Source organism: Fonsecaea erecta (genome assembly GCF_001651985.1).
Source record: "Fonsecaea erecta strain CBS 125763 chromosome Unknown Scaff15, whole genome shotgun sequence".
Lineage (NCBI taxonomy): Eukaryota > Fungi > Ascomycota > Eurotiomycetes > Chaetothyriales > Herpotrichiellaceae > Fonsecaea > Fonsecaea erecta.
Window position 1 is genome coordinate 326,121 of NW_017387258.1, and position 18,538 is coordinate 344,658.

The 18,538-nt window shown below is 51.7% G+C and overlaps 5 protein-coding genes across 5 annotated transcripts; 2 read left to right on the plus strand and 3 right to left on the minus strand.

The window, feature by feature from the left end:
- Positions 1–40: 40 nt before the first annotated feature.
- AYL99_11669 (hypothetical protein) lies at positions 41–592 on the plus strand (the record flags this gene model as incomplete). The annotated part of the gene is made up of 1 exon (XM_018843174.1): positions 41–592. The coding sequence occupies one exon, from the start codon at positions 41–43 to the stop codon at positions 590–592; it is 552 nt and encodes a 183-aa protein (XP_018687501.1).
- Positions 593–2,241: 1,649 nt separating this feature from the next.
- Positions 2,242–2,973, minus strand: AYL99_11670 (hypothetical protein; the record flags this gene model as incomplete). Its single annotated transcript, XM_018843175.1, has 1 exon — positions 2,242–2,973. The coding sequence occupies one exon, from the start codon at positions 2,971–2,973 to the stop codon at positions 2,242–2,244; it is 732 nt and encodes a 243-aa protein (XP_018687502.1).
- A 1,989-nt stretch (positions 2,974–4,962) lies between these two features.
- On the plus strand, positions 4,963–5,583 carry AYL99_11671 (ubiquitin-conjugating enzyme E2 2; the record flags this gene model as incomplete). The annotated part of the gene is made up of 3 exons (XM_018843176.1): positions 4,963–5,004; positions 5,096–5,160; positions 5,235–5,583. 3 exons carry the CDS (start codon positions 4,963–4,965, stop codon positions 5,581–5,583), a joined length of 456 nt encoding a protein of 151 aa, XP_018687503.1.
- A 9,699-nt stretch (positions 5,584–15,282) lies between these two features.
- AYL99_11672 (hypothetical protein) lies at positions 15,283–17,059 on the minus strand (the record flags this gene model as incomplete). Its single annotated transcript, XM_018843177.1, has 5 exons — positions 15,283–15,286; positions 15,339–15,715; positions 15,956–16,071; positions 16,369–16,797; positions 17,023–17,059. 5 exons carry the CDS (start codon positions 17,057–17,059, stop codon positions 15,283–15,285), a joined length of 963 nt encoding a protein of 320 aa, XP_018687504.1.
- A 506-nt stretch (positions 17,060–17,565) lies between these two features.
- Positions 17,566–18,345, minus strand: AYL99_11673 (hypothetical protein; the record flags this gene model as incomplete). The annotated part of the gene is made up of 1 exon (XM_018843178.1): positions 17,566–18,345. One exon carries the CDS (start codon positions 18,343–18,345, stop codon positions 17,566–17,568), a length of 780 nt encoding a protein of 259 aa, XP_018687505.1.
- Between the last annotated feature and the right edge of the window lie 193 nt (positions 18,346–18,538).

Sequence of the window (18,538 nt, forward strand, 5' to 3'; positions counted from 1 at the left end):
CGCTGACGCAGAGGGATCGGTCCAGCCGGGCGTTTTCGTAATGGTCATGGAGCTCGAGACCTGCTCAAGTGTGTTCGACGACCTGTCCCGCAAAGTCTTTGGCAAGCCAAACGAGCCCAGGACGATGATCGCTTCATTGAATCAAGTTCTCAATTCTTGGACCACCGATGGTGTGCACGACCCGGAGGTTTTCGAGGGTGTTCTGAAAACTGTTTTCGGCAATGACAAGCGCTTTTTCGGTGCTCCATCTGGTCCTGTCTCTGGGTATGGCCGTGGGGTGGTCGCGAGTTGTATTGCCCACCCCGTGGAACCGAGCAAATCGGGAAATACCCGGTTTCGGAACTTTCTCCTGCACGGCTTCATCCATAGTCTGTTGCGATTCGGAGAGACTCTAGGTCTTGAGAAATCCCGAGATCAATATCTGCAATGGGTGTCGGCGCTACCGCAAAAATGTACATTTCCACGTGTGAGACTTGTCCGAGAACGTTTGCGTCTACATGAAGTCCCGAGCGATGGCTCAACAAACTCTCAGCGGGATTCCAGCCATCATGAAATGGTTGATCAAGCAGCAGAAGCCCAATTTGCCTTGTGAAAGTCAACTCCATGCGATACCGGGTCTCGTTCGCTGCTCCTCTTGCGGCTTGCGCGCAAGGACCCTACACAAGTGTACCATGTTGAGAGCTGGTCTCACTCTGGCGAAATAGACTTTGCCAGCTGCTGCAGGTACTCCACAGTCAGTGCCAGTGTTATGCGCAAAGGTCTGTCACCTTATCGTGTGTCCAGGTGGATAATTTGGCTCAACGAACGTGTTGGACTCGAATTGTATGTCAGGATTTTGGCTCATCAATGAGGAATCAGATTCAAGGTTAGCCTCCTGCGTAATGGAACCCATGGCATAGCGCATTTGGGCCGCAAAAGAGCGTCGTGCTGCTTCTTGCTCCCTTCCCCGAGCATTCCATGCTGTTCTCCCGGCCGAGGATACCGTAGAGCTCAAGCGTCTAGATCCTTTTGAGAATTGCGCGATTGACTGCTCCCCTCTCAGCATCGTGCGGGCTCGCGACTTGATCTTGGAAGACTTCTTTGAGCCGAACCAGGAAGATGCGTAAGTACAATGACCTTTTCTGAGTCAGTGAAATTATCAAAAGCGTGTTCACCATACTCATGATAACCTTGCTGCATTCATGCCTCGTTTCTGAGGTGTTACACCGCACAGCGACATTCCTCAGAGGCTGGAGGAATTATTTATCGCTCGGTGCACACGGTGTCAAATGATGCAGAGTCGGATCACGGTAGCCAGTTCGACGGAAACAGCGCACACGTCGCTGACCACTTGTACACCCATGATTCCCCTTTCCTTGACCCCTATCAGTGACCAGGATCCTCACACCCACGTCCTCTCCCAAGGTCGCCTTCAAAATGCCCTCAACACTCCGAGACTGCCACGAGATGATATTATTTTAAACACATCCTGCCCTGCACGTACGGGGCCCCGAATGTTTCGATTCATCGCACCAGGTCAATGCCAGGAGTCGATTTGCCGATAATCAGGCATATGGCTCGGACGTTCGCAAATGCCTCTACCATTATTGCGGCCACGCCTATCCTACCGGCGAAATATCTAAATACAGGAACCCTGGTCAGATCGAGATCCCCGCCAAATTCGCATGCGTCCGACTTCTTCTACATGCCGTTGAATACGGCCTGCAGCTCGAACGTCCTGACAACGCTCATATCTGTCAAACAGGGAGCCTCCAAGTCCGAACACAGTCCCGATTCGGTCTGGGCGGTGGAAATGTCTTTAATAATACCACCGGCGGATCGTGTCCTGAACAAACTCGGATGAGATCGATTGCGAGGGGTTGGCGGCTCATCACTACGCAGAGACCATCGAGAGTCAGAGCCGGGTCGACCGCGACCAGAATCGGGCGACCTATGTTTACTACAAATCTGGACCAGTCCAACAAAACCAAATCGCGAGGGCATCGTGAATCGTGCAAGAATGGATGGCTACTCCCAGAGTTCCGTTCCAGCGACCAAACACAAGGAGTGTCTAAGAGTCAAATACCTTTGTCCTCGAGCTGGTCACACGCCAGGTCCGACAAACTCCCTTCGCTCCAAAGAAACAATCATATTCAATCACTTTGGTCCTACATTCATTATGGCATGTGATATGTTCTTTTTCTCCCTTTTCCTGTTTCATCTGGCGGCACGACCAGGCATCCGGTTTTACAAACTGGATATCTACGGACGTGGCAAACTGCGTACCAGGTTTTGCAGGCGATGGATCTCTGCTGTCTGACGGCGAATAAGCTCCTCTTTCCGCATCAGCTCATCCCGAAGATGCTGGATCACCCGGCCCTCGGCGCTTCCCCCAATGCCATCAATCGTATCCCTCGGTGCCACCTCGCTGCCTAGAAGCTTCTGTTGCTGCTGCACCAGCCCCTGTACTTCTGTCGCCGTCGAGATCTTTCTCGGCCGTTTCTTGGGCTGAGGTGGGCTCGTCGCCGCTGTAAGCTTTGCGGCAGGCTGCGAAATCGCTTCGTGTTGCGCTGGCGGTTCATGGTCTGACAACTCCTGCGGGTGTTTCCGGCGCTTGTGCTGCTCGAGGTTTTCCTTCCTGGCAAATCCCGTGCCCGAACTCCGGTTGCAGTTGGGGAACGGACAGAAGAGTGGCGGCTTGATGGACAGATGCATCTTGTGCACTTCCCTTTGGTGCCTTAGGAGCCCGCCTGAGTAGGTGAATCCGGGACGCAACTCGCAGCCGGCCTCCCCACACTTGTATGGCCTCTCGTGTTTGTCCATGTGTTTGTCCCACCGGCAGGGGTTCTCGAACGTCTCGTTCCTGCCCCGACAGTCGATGTGGTCGCAGATTATCAGGCCCTGATCGTTGCGAGGCGGTGATGCAGTGCGATGATAAGGCCTTGGGATCGTGACCGATGGGTCGGGCAGCGAGGGGACCACTTCCTCGGCCATGACGGCGACGTGCACTTTCTTCTGGTCGGGCGGGATGGTGGATATCGATGTGTCCACCTCTTCTATCCAACGTCAGCAGGTCTTCCAGGGCCAGAGATTGATCAGTGTGCAGGAGGGAGGAGAAGGTTTCAGACTAATCACGTGTGATTTGAAAGGTCCTGGAATCCGTCAGTTTAATTTCCACATTCCATAACTTAATCTGCAGGGGAGAGAGGCTATTCACAGATGATTTCAACACCAAAGAACGAAGATTTGGGTCGTTTAATGAACAGCTTGATGTTGTTGAGATAATGTTGTTGATGAAGTTATTCAGATGAAGTTGTTGGAACATTAAGTGCGTGCAAAAAGGTGCTGCAGTGCTACTCGCTAAACCATCCTAATAGAGAATCAGGGCACACTCGACTGACCTTTACTAGTCAGTCTAACAGTAAGCATGGCCCAATCAGTTGAACAGGAGAGATAGGTATCGTTTCGTGGTCTCGTTCTCCTAAGGCTCCAACCCTCCCCGCCTAAATAATATCGTTGAGATCGCACTTACTGAATCTTGCCAGAAAGGAGTCAGTGGGTAGCCCGGCTCTGGTGGTGCGGCTAGGAGATATTGATCAAGAACGTCAATACCAGCTTTCATTCTACTACCCTCTAACAAGATCAAACCGTGAAGTCAACGTCCACGGTGAAGAGAAAAGCAAAGAACGGTCCTCTGAAATCAGCCAAGTCGCCTTTGGCTACCACCTCTCCCAAACAGACTGCTCACAAATCCTCGCTTTCGAGCTGATAGTCACCCAGTGGTAGTAACAGCGCGAGTGGTATGTCTCGTTCTGCGGTCACAGGCCTGTCCAAGTCATTGAAACCTCAAAATCATCAGCAACTAGGGCTGAGTGCTGGCGTCCGACATGTTTTCCGAGCCATTTATTGAAAGATTGACGGCCATTGTTACATCATCAGTACTTTCGGGCAAAGATGCGGTGTGATGTAGACGTGGCTGGGGTGTCATGGCTCCGAGGTCCTGGTCTTCGGTGTGTTGCCCATTGATTGGAGACAAAGAGCGAGAGTCGCGGCAATAGCATTGAAATGAACTCCCCAGATCCCGTGGGCATCTGCAGTGAATGTTGCCCTCCATGATGTGCAGAGCGCCAGCAACGAGGTGAGGTGAGCACTACGTCGAGCAGTAAGTCAGTATGAGTTCGAGGATCCGAATCAAGGATAGGCGTCGACTGGCTCAGCTCACACACGGAACAATGTGGAGGGAAAATAGTCCGCCAATTTCTAGATCTTATGGGCCAACAATCCGACAAGATCTCTCAATGGCCCCGGAGCGTCGCTGTTATTATCAACGAACGAATACGCGGTTAAGACGATGACAATAATCCTATGAATCTCTTCTCCTCGAGGGTGATTGATATAGATGGAGCAGCCACTTTGGTTCGGCAAAAGCCTGTCGTCCATACACGGCTGTGAAGGTTGTCGTGATTCTCTGGTGCCTCTTGTTACCGCATGCGGCGTGAGAATGCAATGGCGGCGAACGAAATAAAGGAGCAATTCTGGACCTTTACCGGCTGGGCGCCATACACACAAGTGACGGAAACAATATCCACCCGATGGAGCAGACTTTGGCATCTACTCATTCCAGGGCACCTTATCACGGGAAAACTCGACCCGCAACCACGCCAGAGGATACTCACAGCCAATCGAACGTGGATGCAGCGGCCGCTGCTGCCTAGAGCGGTGAGGGCCATCACCCCGGCACACACGACTGGGGCGCCGTTGCTCACTCCCGAGCGGGAAGGGCACAGTAGGGCCAGCTGGGCATGACTTTAGGCGCCACTCTGTCTTCGCTGTACTTTTATCTTTAAGCCTCGCGTGCGTCCTTCCAGCTCACCTTTTTTCTTCACACAGCCTTACTCACGAAACTACACTCTGGGTCAATTCTTGATTGACTTCTTCTCCTTTCTATCGCTTGCACGACCTCAAGCTTCTGGAGAAACCACCATGTCCACCGCTGCACGACGCCGCTTGATGAGGGACTTCAAGGTACGCAGTTCCTTGATAGCCGGCGTAATGGATATGGGACTGCAACTCGGAACACAATCTCTTCCAGATGCTAACCCCTGTTCTTCTGTAGCGTATGCAGACAGATCCTCCCACCGGCGTGTCAGCCTCTCCCCTCGCCGACAATGTCATGACTTGGTAAATCACCCTGCCTCTCACCATCTATTCCACCTGTCTCTCCTCAGAACAGCCTTTCTCACAGAAACACTTAGGAATGCCTTGATTATTGGCCCTACAGATACCCCCTTCGAAGACGGCACGTTCCAACTCGTCATACAATTCGAAGAAACTTACCCCAATAAGTCTCCCGAGGTGAAATTCGTGTCACAAATGTTCCACCCCAACGTATACGGCACGGGCGAGCTGTGCCTGGATATCCTACACAACCGATGGTCCCCCACATACGACGTCGCAGCGCTCTTGACCTCGATCCAGAGCCTGTTGAACGACCCTAACACCGGCTCTCCGGCCAACGTCGAAGCGAGCCATCTGTACAATGAGAACCGGAAGGAGTACACCAAGAGAGTGAGGGAGATCGTGGAAAAGAGCTGGGAAGATTGAAAGAGCGAGTGGCAAAACAATCTGAAAGTCTCCGAACAGTTCCCTGTACACAGCTCCCTTTCCTTTTCCTTTGCAGCGACTTCATCATAGATCACCCGCCCTCACTCACCTTTTTTGTCCTCGCGCTAAATATTGATCCTCAGTGGCCGTCCAGCATCACTCATCTCGGAGTCTAGTACGCGAGTCTATGGGCGTTCTCTTACCTACCTGTTGGCGACCTGAAAATTGCCCCTCTAGCATCCCGCAAAGGCGACCCTCCTGCTCAGTGCTCTGGGTCCCGAAAGTCTGTCACGGATGTCTGTCCCTCTTGCAGCCTGCCCGACCGTTCTTGTTCTCGTTCTTGTTCTCGTTCTCGTTCTCGTTCCCGTTCTCGTTTCCGTTCTCGTTCTCGTTCCCGTTCTTGTGTCTGATCCTTCCACAGCCTCGCGGCCCCCGAACCATTTCCAAGTATCCCCTAACCCTCACCTACATGGTCCGCTCCCGTAAGCCACCCAAGGCGGACGAGCTGCGGCTTGAGGCTACAACAGAGGCACCTACGAGGAGAGGACAAAATCCGCAAGCAAGGGATTTATAACAGCACGACAAACAAGAATCAGGATCCGACTCTATGTCGCTCTGTCATGTACGACCCTCCTCCCATTCGCTCTATGCTCCTTCTCTTCCTCCTGTGTGGGTGTACCTCGAATGGAGGTATGTCTCTTCATCCCTGAACGTGGCCGCCTCGCCCGGTGAATGTGCCGGAAAGAGTCACTGTCCCCGAAATCGATGTGGCATGCCCTGACTGACCTCCACACCTTGTGTAGCCGAGACTTCTCGGTTCTCTATCTCCCAGGCCTCAACCCTCGCGAGGGGAGGTGCCCGGTAGTATCATGCCAAAGGACGATGGACGAGTAAGTTTAACCTGCTCAACAAGTCCTGTATTTCACTGACGAGCGCCAGTTTTCCAGATTGACGAGATGTGCAAACCTCCTTCCAAAGGATTGCAATCGACCGATCCCCTCGCGCGCCGACTTCCAAAGTCTAGTGAATGGAATGTCGACCAGTGATGCTTTTCCATTCACTAGCTTTGACAGTACGGCTCCCCAACTTTGAATCTTGCAAAGCTTGCAGAATTCTTCTTCTTTCTTTCCTTGATTCAATCTCACAGCTCGCTCTCTCGACCTCGTGTACTCATCGCTTTTCGATGCTGCTGGGTTGTCCCTACCAGATCTCGATGCATTCTCATTCTCATCCCTGACGATAAAGACACCTTTGCTCTATCTATTGCCGCAGTCTGAGGTAGAGCCCGATGAAGAGGATTGTCTTGTCTCGAAGGGCTCGGATGAAGCCACCGGTGTACAAAAGGTGAGAAGTTGGCAAATCCATCTAGGATGTGAAAATTTCAAAGTCACATGGCTGAGTGAGCGATGGACTGGGTGGCCTCACCCTCGTTGGAACATGCGTTGGCCCCACTCCCAGTGAATACATCTCTCATCCTATTCACATATATTTTGGATTTCCAGAATTTGTTCCCAAGCCGATGAAGGATCCCGTCGGAAAGTCGAACACAAATCTGTGTCTCTTTCCCACCGAGTTCAACATACATACAGTGACCGCACGAAGTACTGGGGATCAAAGATCCTTGGGGACGGACTACCATAACATGGTACAACGGCTTCGGCTCCTGGATGGAACAAAGTGGGAAATACAGAGATACAGGATTGGGTTCCTCTATTCTGGCCGCGTCCGGAGGCCCCATCTTCTATTTCTTTTTTTTTCCTTTTTTTTTCTTCTTCTTGGGTTGTCTATACGTCTGTTTTTCATTATTTTCGGGGGCACACAATGTTTTCGAATGTGTGTGGTGTTGTGTGGCTAGCCCTCAGATTGTACCGCACCTTCTTCAGTGCTTGGCTGGAGAAGAAGGTCTCTCACATGTCACACACTGACTCAGTTGGAGGTACGTATATCTCTGCATACATGCATGACTTGCTACACTTTCAGCTTGATGATGGTTCCAGCACTGTCAATTATTGAATTGGTTGGGGCCATTGAGCAAGATAAAATTTGCAGGATGTTTGGTAAAGACGTCGCTCATATGCACACAACCATTAACAGAGATGCAAAGGAACAAATGGGCAGAATATCCTTGATCGCAAGAACATCAGGAGTCCCCAGGGATTGATGCAGGGAGCAGAAGGCGCAGAGTCTGTAAGTAGGAATTGGCGGTATAAATGGCCGTTCACCACCTTCCCTGATCATGGCTCCACAGTCCACGGAAGAGAGTACGTTGTTGGGCGGAGACCACAGCCCTGTCCGGAGATACAACCGAAGCATGCCCGAGACACCCAGGTCAAGACAACTGTCGAGAGTCAACAACACAAGTGACAGTCTACGCCGGCGGAGATACTACAGTACTCGACCCTCGGGAAATACCAGTCCGGTCTGGATGCGGAACTCTGGTCTGCGTACACCGAAGCTATCCTCGTCGATGCTGATGGGTACTGTGTGCTGGATCTGGAAAAGCTGTTCCATCGTCGGCGTTTCCGCTGCTGGCGGGCGGGTTTCACGGGCGAGGTCTTGTGGTCAAAAGTCTTTTTAGGGCACGGGAGAAGTTCCCCGTCACGCTCCTTCCACGTTCGAGAATGGCACAACCTTGGGGCATATCCAATTGGGGGTGTGAGGGTTCTATGAGGACTCAAGTGGAGCTTCGGAGCCCTTCAAGTTCCGGAGGACATTGAAGTGGACCAAGATTTCATCGTCCTTCCGTGCAGCGGGGAATGTAGTGTTCCACCAACACATCCGACGTCTTGGATACGGCTCCAGAACACTTAGACACCATCATCTGTTGCATCCTTCGTGCAGGCCGATCGCCCAGCCAGGCAACCCATGGCCATGGGAAAAGCTGGTCAAGATGTCAAATAGTCAGGGCACGCACGGAGGGCGACTGGTCAGCGGTCATCCGGCCAAAGCAGAGGACAAGACCAACATTCAAGGGGCAAAGTTGGCGTGATGGACGCGTTCACCGTGGTCGCATTTTGGTAAATCTTATTTGCGTAAGCCGTGTGGTGTTCCAGGCCGTCCCCCCTCTGCTCCTCGGGCTGTAAAATCTGGAAGCGCGAGTGTATCCCAAATTCCGGCTTCCTGCGAGACTCGATGTCGTCAACGGGATGCATGTAGATGCATGAGGTTCGGAATTGGAATTTTAGACGGGTCATGTCTCTCCTCTCCATCTCGAGCCGCAGAAAAACTATTCGACATCAGGCCTGTCGCAGCTATCTCACACTATGCTCAATCGTTGTCATCAACCTCAGAGCCATGTCACAAGTGTTTCCAATTAGGCCAACAAGCGCGAAATTTTATATTTCAAAGATAATTGGAATGCCAGGAAGCAGACAATTGACTATCCGAAAAAGAAATGTCGATATGCCATGAAATGGATTCCCACCCCCATTTGCAATCTGGACTTCCTCTCCCATCTTGTGATCAAGCCAAGACCCGTTTGGATGAACAACCTCTGGGCAGGCGGTGTGTCCTTATTGTCCTTGTCGTCCTAGTGAATGCTAATGCTAACTTGTCCGGTCGAAAGGGACTGAGGACGTATCGACTGGAACAGTGCTGGTAAGTACTTTTACCAGTGTCAAGACTTGGGTGTGCAGTAGTGACGTCCACGACGTAGAAGTGACCTGTGTAAGGGTGATGAAGCAGACAAATGACGACGGCTTGGATCTCAAATGTAAGCATGTTTAGTCAACGCCGCTGGGTCGAGCTCTCCAGACTCCTGACCCGCGTGTATTGTGTTTGAAGGCTGTCTCCACTGGATCCGAGTCCCGCTGGAATGTATTCGCCAGCAGAACCGAGACGAAGAAAAGTGCGCTTTGGTATCACGTTGTGAAAGAAATTACAACGTGACTCGAACCCTTCCAGAATATTGTCCCATTCGTGCATCATAAATATGCTGCCCGATAACGGAACAGATTATTTTGGGCCATTTCGATCACTGGTCACGAAACCCACAAGTCGTGGCTGGGGGCGGCAACCACAGGGCGAATCAGCCCGACAACGGGCCTTCCAGGCTTTGGCACTCGGAATTAGCACTGACGCGTCACTGCTATATTCTATCGCAGGGAGCCATAACGGTGCTTTGACCACCAGAAGACTCTGGGTCAAAGGCACGCGAATCCTATGACGGACGACAAGAGTTCAGAAGGTCGCTTTACAGGCTACGCCTGGTCGGCGTTGAGGATATTGAGAGTTGTGGGTATGGACAGGAAAGATGATGGAGAGATCTCCCTTGCGGCGAGGAGTCAGAAAGAGATGTTGCCATCCATATCTCAATCAATCCGAAGGATAAATTCTACCCCGACTGCTATCGAAGTCCATAATCACTGTTCTTGTCCTCGCTGTACGCATATCCAGCTGGGATGAATCGCCCTGAGATTAGGGTGGAAAGTCGAGCTACCTCTCATCAACGGACAGTACACTGGCACCGGACCTTGCGGAATCTGCTCTTCTCCAGAGCTTCTTCCTATCACCCGGAAGGCAACATGTAGTGTTTCTCGAATTCGAGGTCTCGTCATAGAGGGCAGAACAGAGCAAAGCCGACGGCAAAGTTCCCAGGGTGTTGGTTGAGCTTCGAAACGAACGGTTGTCGCTTGTTGCCACGGATGAAGATAGCGATGGAGGATTGGAGCGAGCTCCGCTCGATTGAGATCTCGCACGTCAGATGTATGTTGGGGGTAGAACAAACATGTCCTGATTGTATGAAGTATCCAAATTGTGTGAAGTATCCATTGATTGATATGATTCAAAGGGCAGCCCCAATTTCCGATGAAGGTCTGCTCTGCGGTGCATACAGGATGATCCCGAAATCAATAAGACTTAGGTGCAGTCCTCTGAAGAATCGAGGAGAGGCGCGGGAAGTAGAATTCGGCCAGCCTCTGGAACTGGCTGAGTTCCGTGCAAAACTGTGCGAAAGCGTGCTGCCCCTTGCCACTAGGCTTCCCGCCTGCGCATGGGTAATGTACATCAACCGTCGCCCACCTCTTCCCTTCTCGCTCTGTCAACCTCGGCTAAGGCGCAGTTTGGTGTCCATCTTCCTCGATGCGCGGCGCTCCTCTCCCCTGTAATTGCAGGGTCGCATTTACCGACCCCTCACCCAACCTAGACATGATCGTGGGCCGACCGCGAAATTCAGAGCTGCACGGCTCGAGGGTAGGTTTGTAACTATGCAAGGAGATTCTTTACCACAGCCCTTTATCAATGCACTTCGTGTCCGGGTTTCCTGTCTTTCTTCGCCATGTGACACACCGGCATCTGTCGAAAGCAGCTGCCGGAAGAGTAGGCCTGGTTCCGTTTCTTTCTTCCTGATGGAACCTTTGTCGCTATGTCGCGAGCTTGCGGGCCGCAATGGCATCAGAGAGGGCCGGCACCCGTGCATCGGAGGGGAGAGAAGCGACTCGATGGTAAGGCGGAAGGGAGAGGGGTGGATCAGTGTCTCGGGACTGGGAGGAACGAATGTCGGCCGGGGAAGTGCAGGGGAATTCCCTCGTCCTCACAGTGGAGCACTTTGTGCACGAGTGCTCAGTCTGTCGAAGGGAGAACTGCAGATAGGATGGGAAGGGGTCAAAGCGACAGGAAATTTCGTGGGAGCGCCGGGGCTGGGTAAAGCAGCAAGGGAATCTTGTCCTCGAGATATCTGCTGGCTCTAGTTGGACGTTTCGATAGATGCTGGTCATGTGGGCGCAGGCGGTGGGGGCTGCGCCAATCGTACGGCGGCCAGACCGTTCTATCCGGCGAAGCGTCAGCTGAGCTGATATTACCACATGACGCGGCCGGATGTTAGTCCCATTTTACCCGTTCACCCGTTCACCCTTTTGCCCGCCCTTTTATTTCCCTCTCACCGCCACTTCCAACTCAGCTTTCAACGACATCAAATATTCGTCCAACAGTCTCAGCCTGCTCATTTGAATATCATCCAGCTCGTCTGTGGTAACTCTCCCTCAAGAACACCCCTGCGAGCTGAGTTCTGAAACTAATTGTGTCACAGGCCTCTCAAAACGCTCGCAGTTCGTCTACGCCCTTCTCCTCTCCTCGAAACTCTCTACCCGAAGCAATCCTCAGTCCTTCAAGGCTCTGCTGACGTTGAATTGAAAAAATCGATGGAGACATACCTGATGCCCAGCAGGCAATCCGGAGGATCCACCCCAGGACTACCTCTAGGGCTATTAGACTCTTCAGAGGACCCTGTTCACTTCGATAATTTGTTGCCGGCAGAGTTTGATGAATTCAATGTGTGGAACGAACCTACAACAGTCTCTTCCACAGGCAACCTTCAAGTGAAGTTATCCGGACCCTTAGAGGGAACAAATACATTCCCGCTCCCATCGCCCTGGTGGGAGTGTCCACCCTCACCATCCCATCAGTCTCTCACCGCTTCGGGTGCAGACCAAGGAGAAACCGTGCCACCAAGGCCAAATCCCAGACCTGCGCGAGCGAGGGTCGCCCAGAAGACATCCTCGGGTCTCTTCGTCTGTCCACGACCCGAATGCGCGGGTGGCCCGGCTTACACTACACGAGAGGGTGTGCAACGACACGAGAAGATGATACATGGGCCACGAATGTATCAGTGCGTATGCGGCAGGGCGTTCGCTCTGAAAAGCCTTTTGGAGCGACACCAGAAAGATCAACATGGTCCACCAATGCATCAGTGCTTTTGCGGCAAGAAATTCCGTCGGAACTGCAATTTGCTGCAACACCAGACGTCGCAACATGGCCCACGAGAGCATATATGCTCTTGCGGCAAGGCGTTCGCTGTGAAACGCTTTTTGCTGCGACACCAGAAGGAGAAACATGGCCCACGAGAGCATATCTGCTCTTGCGGCAAGGCTTTCGGTCTGAAAGACCTTTTGCAGCGACACCAGAAGGATCAACATGGCCCACCAATGCATCAGTGCTATTGTGGCACGGCCTTCCGTCGGAGAAGCAATTTGCTGCGACACCAGAGGGACCAACATAACCCACGACCGTATCAGTGCTCTTGTGGCAAGGCGTTCGGTCGGAAAGACGGATTGGAGCGACACCGGAAGGACCAACATGGCCCACCAATACATCGGTGCTACTGTGGCAGGGCTTTCCGTCGGAAAGTCAATTTGAAACAGCACGCGCGAGCCCACCTCAAGTTCCTCCAAGGAGACAGCCGGGAAACCCCGTGATTCCTTAAGTGCTTGCTGCTACGGCGCCAACCTGTCTCTGATGGGCAGTTCTCGGATGGCTAGACATAATGTCAGAGAGCCTTGGGGTGGGATCGTTAGACGAAGAGTCAGAGGGTTGAACACGTATCTGTATTGTATAAAGCTGTCCTTGAGACATCGACTTCTCGCACTGTTGAGGGCCTCTCCAGCAGTGCGAGAATAGAGGTCCTATTTATCTCTTTCTGTGTATACCTTGTGGGGGCCGACTTGGCATTGGGGGCCGTTGGCCCCATGGGGGCCATTCGCCCCATGGGGGCCAAATGCCCTTTTCGCCCCATGGGGGCCAAACACCTGATGGGGGCCATTCGCCCCATCGGGTGTTGTCGGCCGGGAAGCGTATTGTAACAGTCGTTGTAACAGCCCTGCTTCCCGGGTGACAATTATCCCCCCCCCCGAAAAGGCTTCGTCCCGAAGGCCTCCTATCGTTGTAACAGTTATTGTAACAGCCATTGTAACAGCCAATGTAACAGTCACAATCGTTGTCCTTCGAAGTCTACTATTGCTTCCTGTGCGTGTAGCAGGTGGGCTGTAGGTTCCCATGAGTCGTCTACCTCCGAGTATCCTTTCCATCTCACGAGATATTGACGTCCTTGTCGTGTCTGTCGTGTATCCAAAATCCGATCGACTTCCCACTCGTCCTCTCCTTCAATCTGTATAGGCGTAGGTTTCTCTTGACCCTTTCGCTGGCGCCAGGGTTCCAATAGGGAGACATGAAAGGTATCGTGAAGTCGTCCATATTTCTTTAGTAGTTGCAGAGTATAGGCATTGAGACCAATTGCCTTCAGTATCTTAAATAGCCCGATATATTGGTCTGCTAGCTTCCTACTAGCCCGCTGGAGTCGTATATTCCGTGCTGAGAGCATGACGAGGTCTCCAGGGTTATAGGTCTTTGCCTTTCTCTTCTTGTCATATTGTTTCGTATATCGAGTTGTCATGCGTTCCGCATGCGATAAGAGGGCTTTTGCCTTACTTATTGCTATCTCAATCGCTCTTGCTTTTTCTGCGGCGGTATGGTTCTCTCCTTCCTGGTTGGCTAGTGCGACGTTCCGATGTATACTCGGTTCGTACGTCAGTACCATAGAGAACGGTGTTTACTTCGTTGTCGCGTTAACAGCTTGATTACTCGCGTACTCCGCACTAGGTAGTAGCTTAACCCAGTCATTCTATTGGTAGTTCACGTAACATCGGAGGTAGCATTCTAGTGTTTGATTTGCACGTTTAGTCTGTCTATCGGTCTGCGGATGGAACGCGGTTGAGAATCGCCTGCGAATCGCTAGATAGTAGCATAGTGTTCCCTAGTATTTTGACGTTAGTATTGGGCCTCGATCACTTACAATATCTTCCGGTACCCCAAACCGTACAAAGATCTCTTAAATAAGTATGTCCCCTAGCTGTTCTACGGTAATATTAGCATTACAGGGGATAAAGCGTACTATTCGTGAAAACCGACACACGACGACAAGTACCGAGTCGTAAGCGACTCGTATGCGTGCCGACGGTGGTAGTCCAACGATAAAGTCCATCGAGATACTCTGCCACGGTCTCGTAGCCGGTTATAGAGTCTATAACAGTCCGTAGGGTTTGTACCTCTTCGCCTTCATCCGCTAGCAAATCGCGCACGTATCGCAGTATTCTCGCACGTCTATCCACATATTTAGCCATTAGTAATATCGCCGTATCACTTCGAGTATTCGGTCGTGTCCAAAATGACCATCTTACTACGGATCGTCGTGGTTGACTCGAAGGATTTCCGCGCGAATAGCTGGTGCCTTTAGCACATAGACGGCATAATCGTATCGGACAAGACCCTCTTAGTCTATTGTCCACTTCCCCTTCATACGTCCATACGGTACTATACCCCTAGGGTACTTGCTCCACGCCTGCGATTTGCACTAGTTGTCGGTACTCTACAGTGTGAGGAATTCCGTAACCAACGCGTTAGGAATCCTACCCATGACGTTAGGGACAGGCACGACAGCCTCGTCGTCCTGAATCGTAATAGGTCTAGTCTCATCACCTTCTCCCGACTCGCTCGAGTCCGAGTCGTAGGGTATTGTAGAAACGGGCGAGATATCCTCTATCTCGTCACCCGCCTGATCGAGTTCATGTCCGCGTCCGGACCCTGAAGTCTAATCAAGAGTATCTGGTAATTCATATACTTCTCGAGAGCGACCCGCATACGGAATTGTACAATACTCGCTCTCCGCCGGAATCAAAGATCGTCTTTGCATTCCGCGCGTCACTACCCCTAGGGTAGCGACTTTTTCTAACGTCTCTTCCAGTGCCTCCTCTGCTCCTTAGATTCGTTTCCGTAGTAGCTCAGCTAGAGGGTTTCCGACTGGATCCGTCTCGTCCATATAGTCAGGTCTGCGTGACAATCCATCTGCCACGGGGTTATCTTTACCCCTCCGGTATTCGATGACAAAGTTGAAAATACTGAGCTTTTCGGCCTATCGGGTCTGGCGCCGATTTAGCTCCTTCGTAGTCATGAAATATCTCAGATTTTAGTGATCGGTTAGGACTTACGTGGGAGTCGCTACCGATTCAAGATAGTACCGCCATTCCTTGAATGCTGTGACAATTGCGAGCATCTCTTGATCCGGTCCCCCGTAGTTCAATTCCGCTTTGTTCATCTTGCGCGAGTAGAACGCAACGGGTCTCCACACGATTCGTCCGCCATTACCTGAATAGGCCTGGGAGTAGACGCCTCCAATAGCGCGTCCGGACGCGTCAGTCTCGACACGTCCTACCCGTTCCGGATCGTAGTAGACGAGGAGGACATCCGGAGTAAAGCATACTTTTAGTAGGCGAAACGCCTCCTCTACTCGTGGAGTCCAGATAAAAGGGCCTGTCTTTTTCCCCTTGACTATCCCGACTAGTAGATCTGATATTCCAGCTGCGATCTAGCTATAGTTCCGTATAAATCCGCGATAGAAGTTAGTGAATCCAAGGAACACTTATATATCGCGATAGGATTGCGGTACTGGCCAGTCCTAGATTACTTGCACCCTTCGAGAGTCCATCTTGACACCTGTAGTGCTGACGATAAATCCAAGGAATTCTATCTCAGTCACATAGAAACGACACTTCGAAAGCTTGATATATAGCTTATACTGTCGGAGCCTTTCGAAGACGAGTCGTACGTGTTCCGCATGCTCTTCGACGGTTTTACTGTAGATAAGGATATCGTCTAGATATGCCACACATATCTCGTCGAGTAGGCCGTCCAGGGCCTCGTTAATATAGGCCTGGAAAGTCGCTAGTGCGTTCGTAAGCCCAAAAGGCATAACCGTATACTCGAAGTGGCCATATCGTATACGGAACGCGGTTTTCTATTGGTCCTTTTCTACAATAGGTATTCGATGGTATACATCCCTGAGGTCAAGCTGCGTATAGACTGCGGCTCCGCCGAGCCTATCAAGCGTCTCGCTAATCAGTGGTAAGGGATGTCGATTCTTAGTCGTGACCCGATTAAGCCCCCGATAGTCTATACAGAGACGGAATCCTCCGTCCTTCTTTGGTACGAACAGGATAGGCGCTCCGGCGGGTGACTTACTCTTCCGGATCCATCCCCTAGCCAGGAATTTCTTAATATACTCGCGTAGCACTTTGAGTTCTTCTGCGCTGAGAGGGTAAATTGGTCCGTACGGGATATCTTTCCCTTCTTCGATAGTGATAGTATACTCGACGCGTGCGGATATCGGTAGTTTCGCGGCCTCGGTCTCGTCTGCTACATCGGTATAGTCCCGTAGGTAGGCTAGGAGTTCTTCTGTAACTTGCTTTGGGCTATCAGGTAGCTTGGTTACTGTAGCGACTCTGATCATTCCGATCCCTTGAGTCTTGCCTAGTCGTAGGATCTTCTTTAGGCTGACTTCCTTTATCGCCTCTGCGTTGTACTCGTGCCGATGGGTCCAGGTGGCAGTTCGCCAGTTGATCACGGGATTGACTTCCTTCAACCACGGCCGCTCTAGTATGATATCGAATCCTTAGATATCAGTAGCGACGAGGTCGTGAAACGCCGAATAGCAGGTTCCGCGGATATCGGTTGCGTAAACGCGTAGAGAAGTCTCGCCGTAGATTCGGATAGCTCGTCCGTCTACGCTATAGGCTCGAGTTAGCGTTAGCTTTGGCGAGATATCTTCCTCTACCAACACTCGCTAAGAGATGAAGTTAAGTTCCGCGCCGGAGTCGAGTAGCACGCGTAACGTACGTTTTCCAGCGGGGAAGTCGACTTTAACTTCGCCCATAATTAACTCTCCTTATTTTTCTATTATAACGCCTTTTATAACAATCCCTAGTGTTATGGCGGCGCTAAGAACACTAGGCCTCATTTTTTTGCCTTTTTATCCTTTTCCTTTCGCTTACTATTTGTCTACGATAAGGGTGCGGATAGGTGACTATCCTCTTGGTTCTTCTTAGGATAGTCTCGTTAGAAATGCCCCTTCTCGTGGTAAAGGTGACATTTATCGTCGGGGCCTACCAGACGCTTCTCTCTCTTATAGGAGGACCTTGGTCGGCGGTCTTTCTTTATTTCCGTGTCAGCTTATTGACTGGTCATAACGGGGTTATCCGTAGGCGTATCGGTGCGCTTGCGATTCGCCTGCGACCGTCGACCTCCCCTTTGGCCTTCGTACGTCCGCGCCAGTTCCTCGTGTCGTTGTGCGGAGCGTAGGACAAGTTCCTAACTAGTAATCTTCGGTAGCTCCCGGAGTATAGCGAGTTGAGTGTCTGGTCGGAGGGCTAGGAGGAATTCCTATACATATCTTTCTTCCTCTTTGAGGGTAGCCACGTCCTCTCGTAGACGCGCCAGTGCCTCTAGGACTTCTCTTGCGCTTTGGTTATCACTCTGATGGTAACGCCATAGCTTCCTAAGTGCGGATGCCATGCGGTTCGCAGGGTCTTGTACGATATCTCGTAGGAATTCTGAGAACCCTATCCAAGTGGTGGGTCTGAGCGACTCCGGTTCCCTTAGCCATCGAGATGCCGCGATATCGCCTAGTGAAGTGGCTGCCTGGGTAATGCGCTCTTTGTCTGAGAGGCTTGGGTAGATACCGAATCGCAGTTGCCATGCGTCGAGGTAGGCACGGAGCTCGCCGAGGCTTTGTCCCTTGAACTCCTTAGGAGGGTTCGACTTGAGATACTTAGTCGCGCGGTCCGTAGGGTCGTCCGCGTTACGCTTGCGACTTGGTGGCGTGGTGTCTTCTATCTGCACCGGATTGTTTGGTGTCTCACCAGCCAGTTCTCTTTCCATATTCTCAATCTCTTCAAGCCGTCTTTTCTTAAGTACTCTTCGCTTTAGTTCTGCGTGACGCGCCGCGAGTCTAGTCGCGTTGAGGTCTTGAGTTAGTTCTGGGGTTCCGCTTGATTGAGTGGTTTCACTACTCTCGCGGTCAGGTGGCGAGTAGTGCGCTTGACGCGTGCTTGCCGCAGGAGGTTCGGTATGTTCCTCGTCGCTAATAGTAGCGTAGGACGCGTCTCGTGAGCTAGGCACGGTTGGTCCGCCTCCGCTGCGGTGGCGTGTTGTTGGTGCCATTAGTGCTTCAACCGAGAGACTATATCCGTCGTCAGGATCCTCGAAACAGTGCGAGAAGAATTGTCAGAGAGCCTTGGGGTGGGATCGTTAGACGAAGAGTCAGAGGGTTGAACACGTATCTGTATTGTATAAAGCTGTCCTTGAGACATCGACTTCTCGCACTGTTGAGGGCCTCTCCAGCAGTGCGAGAATA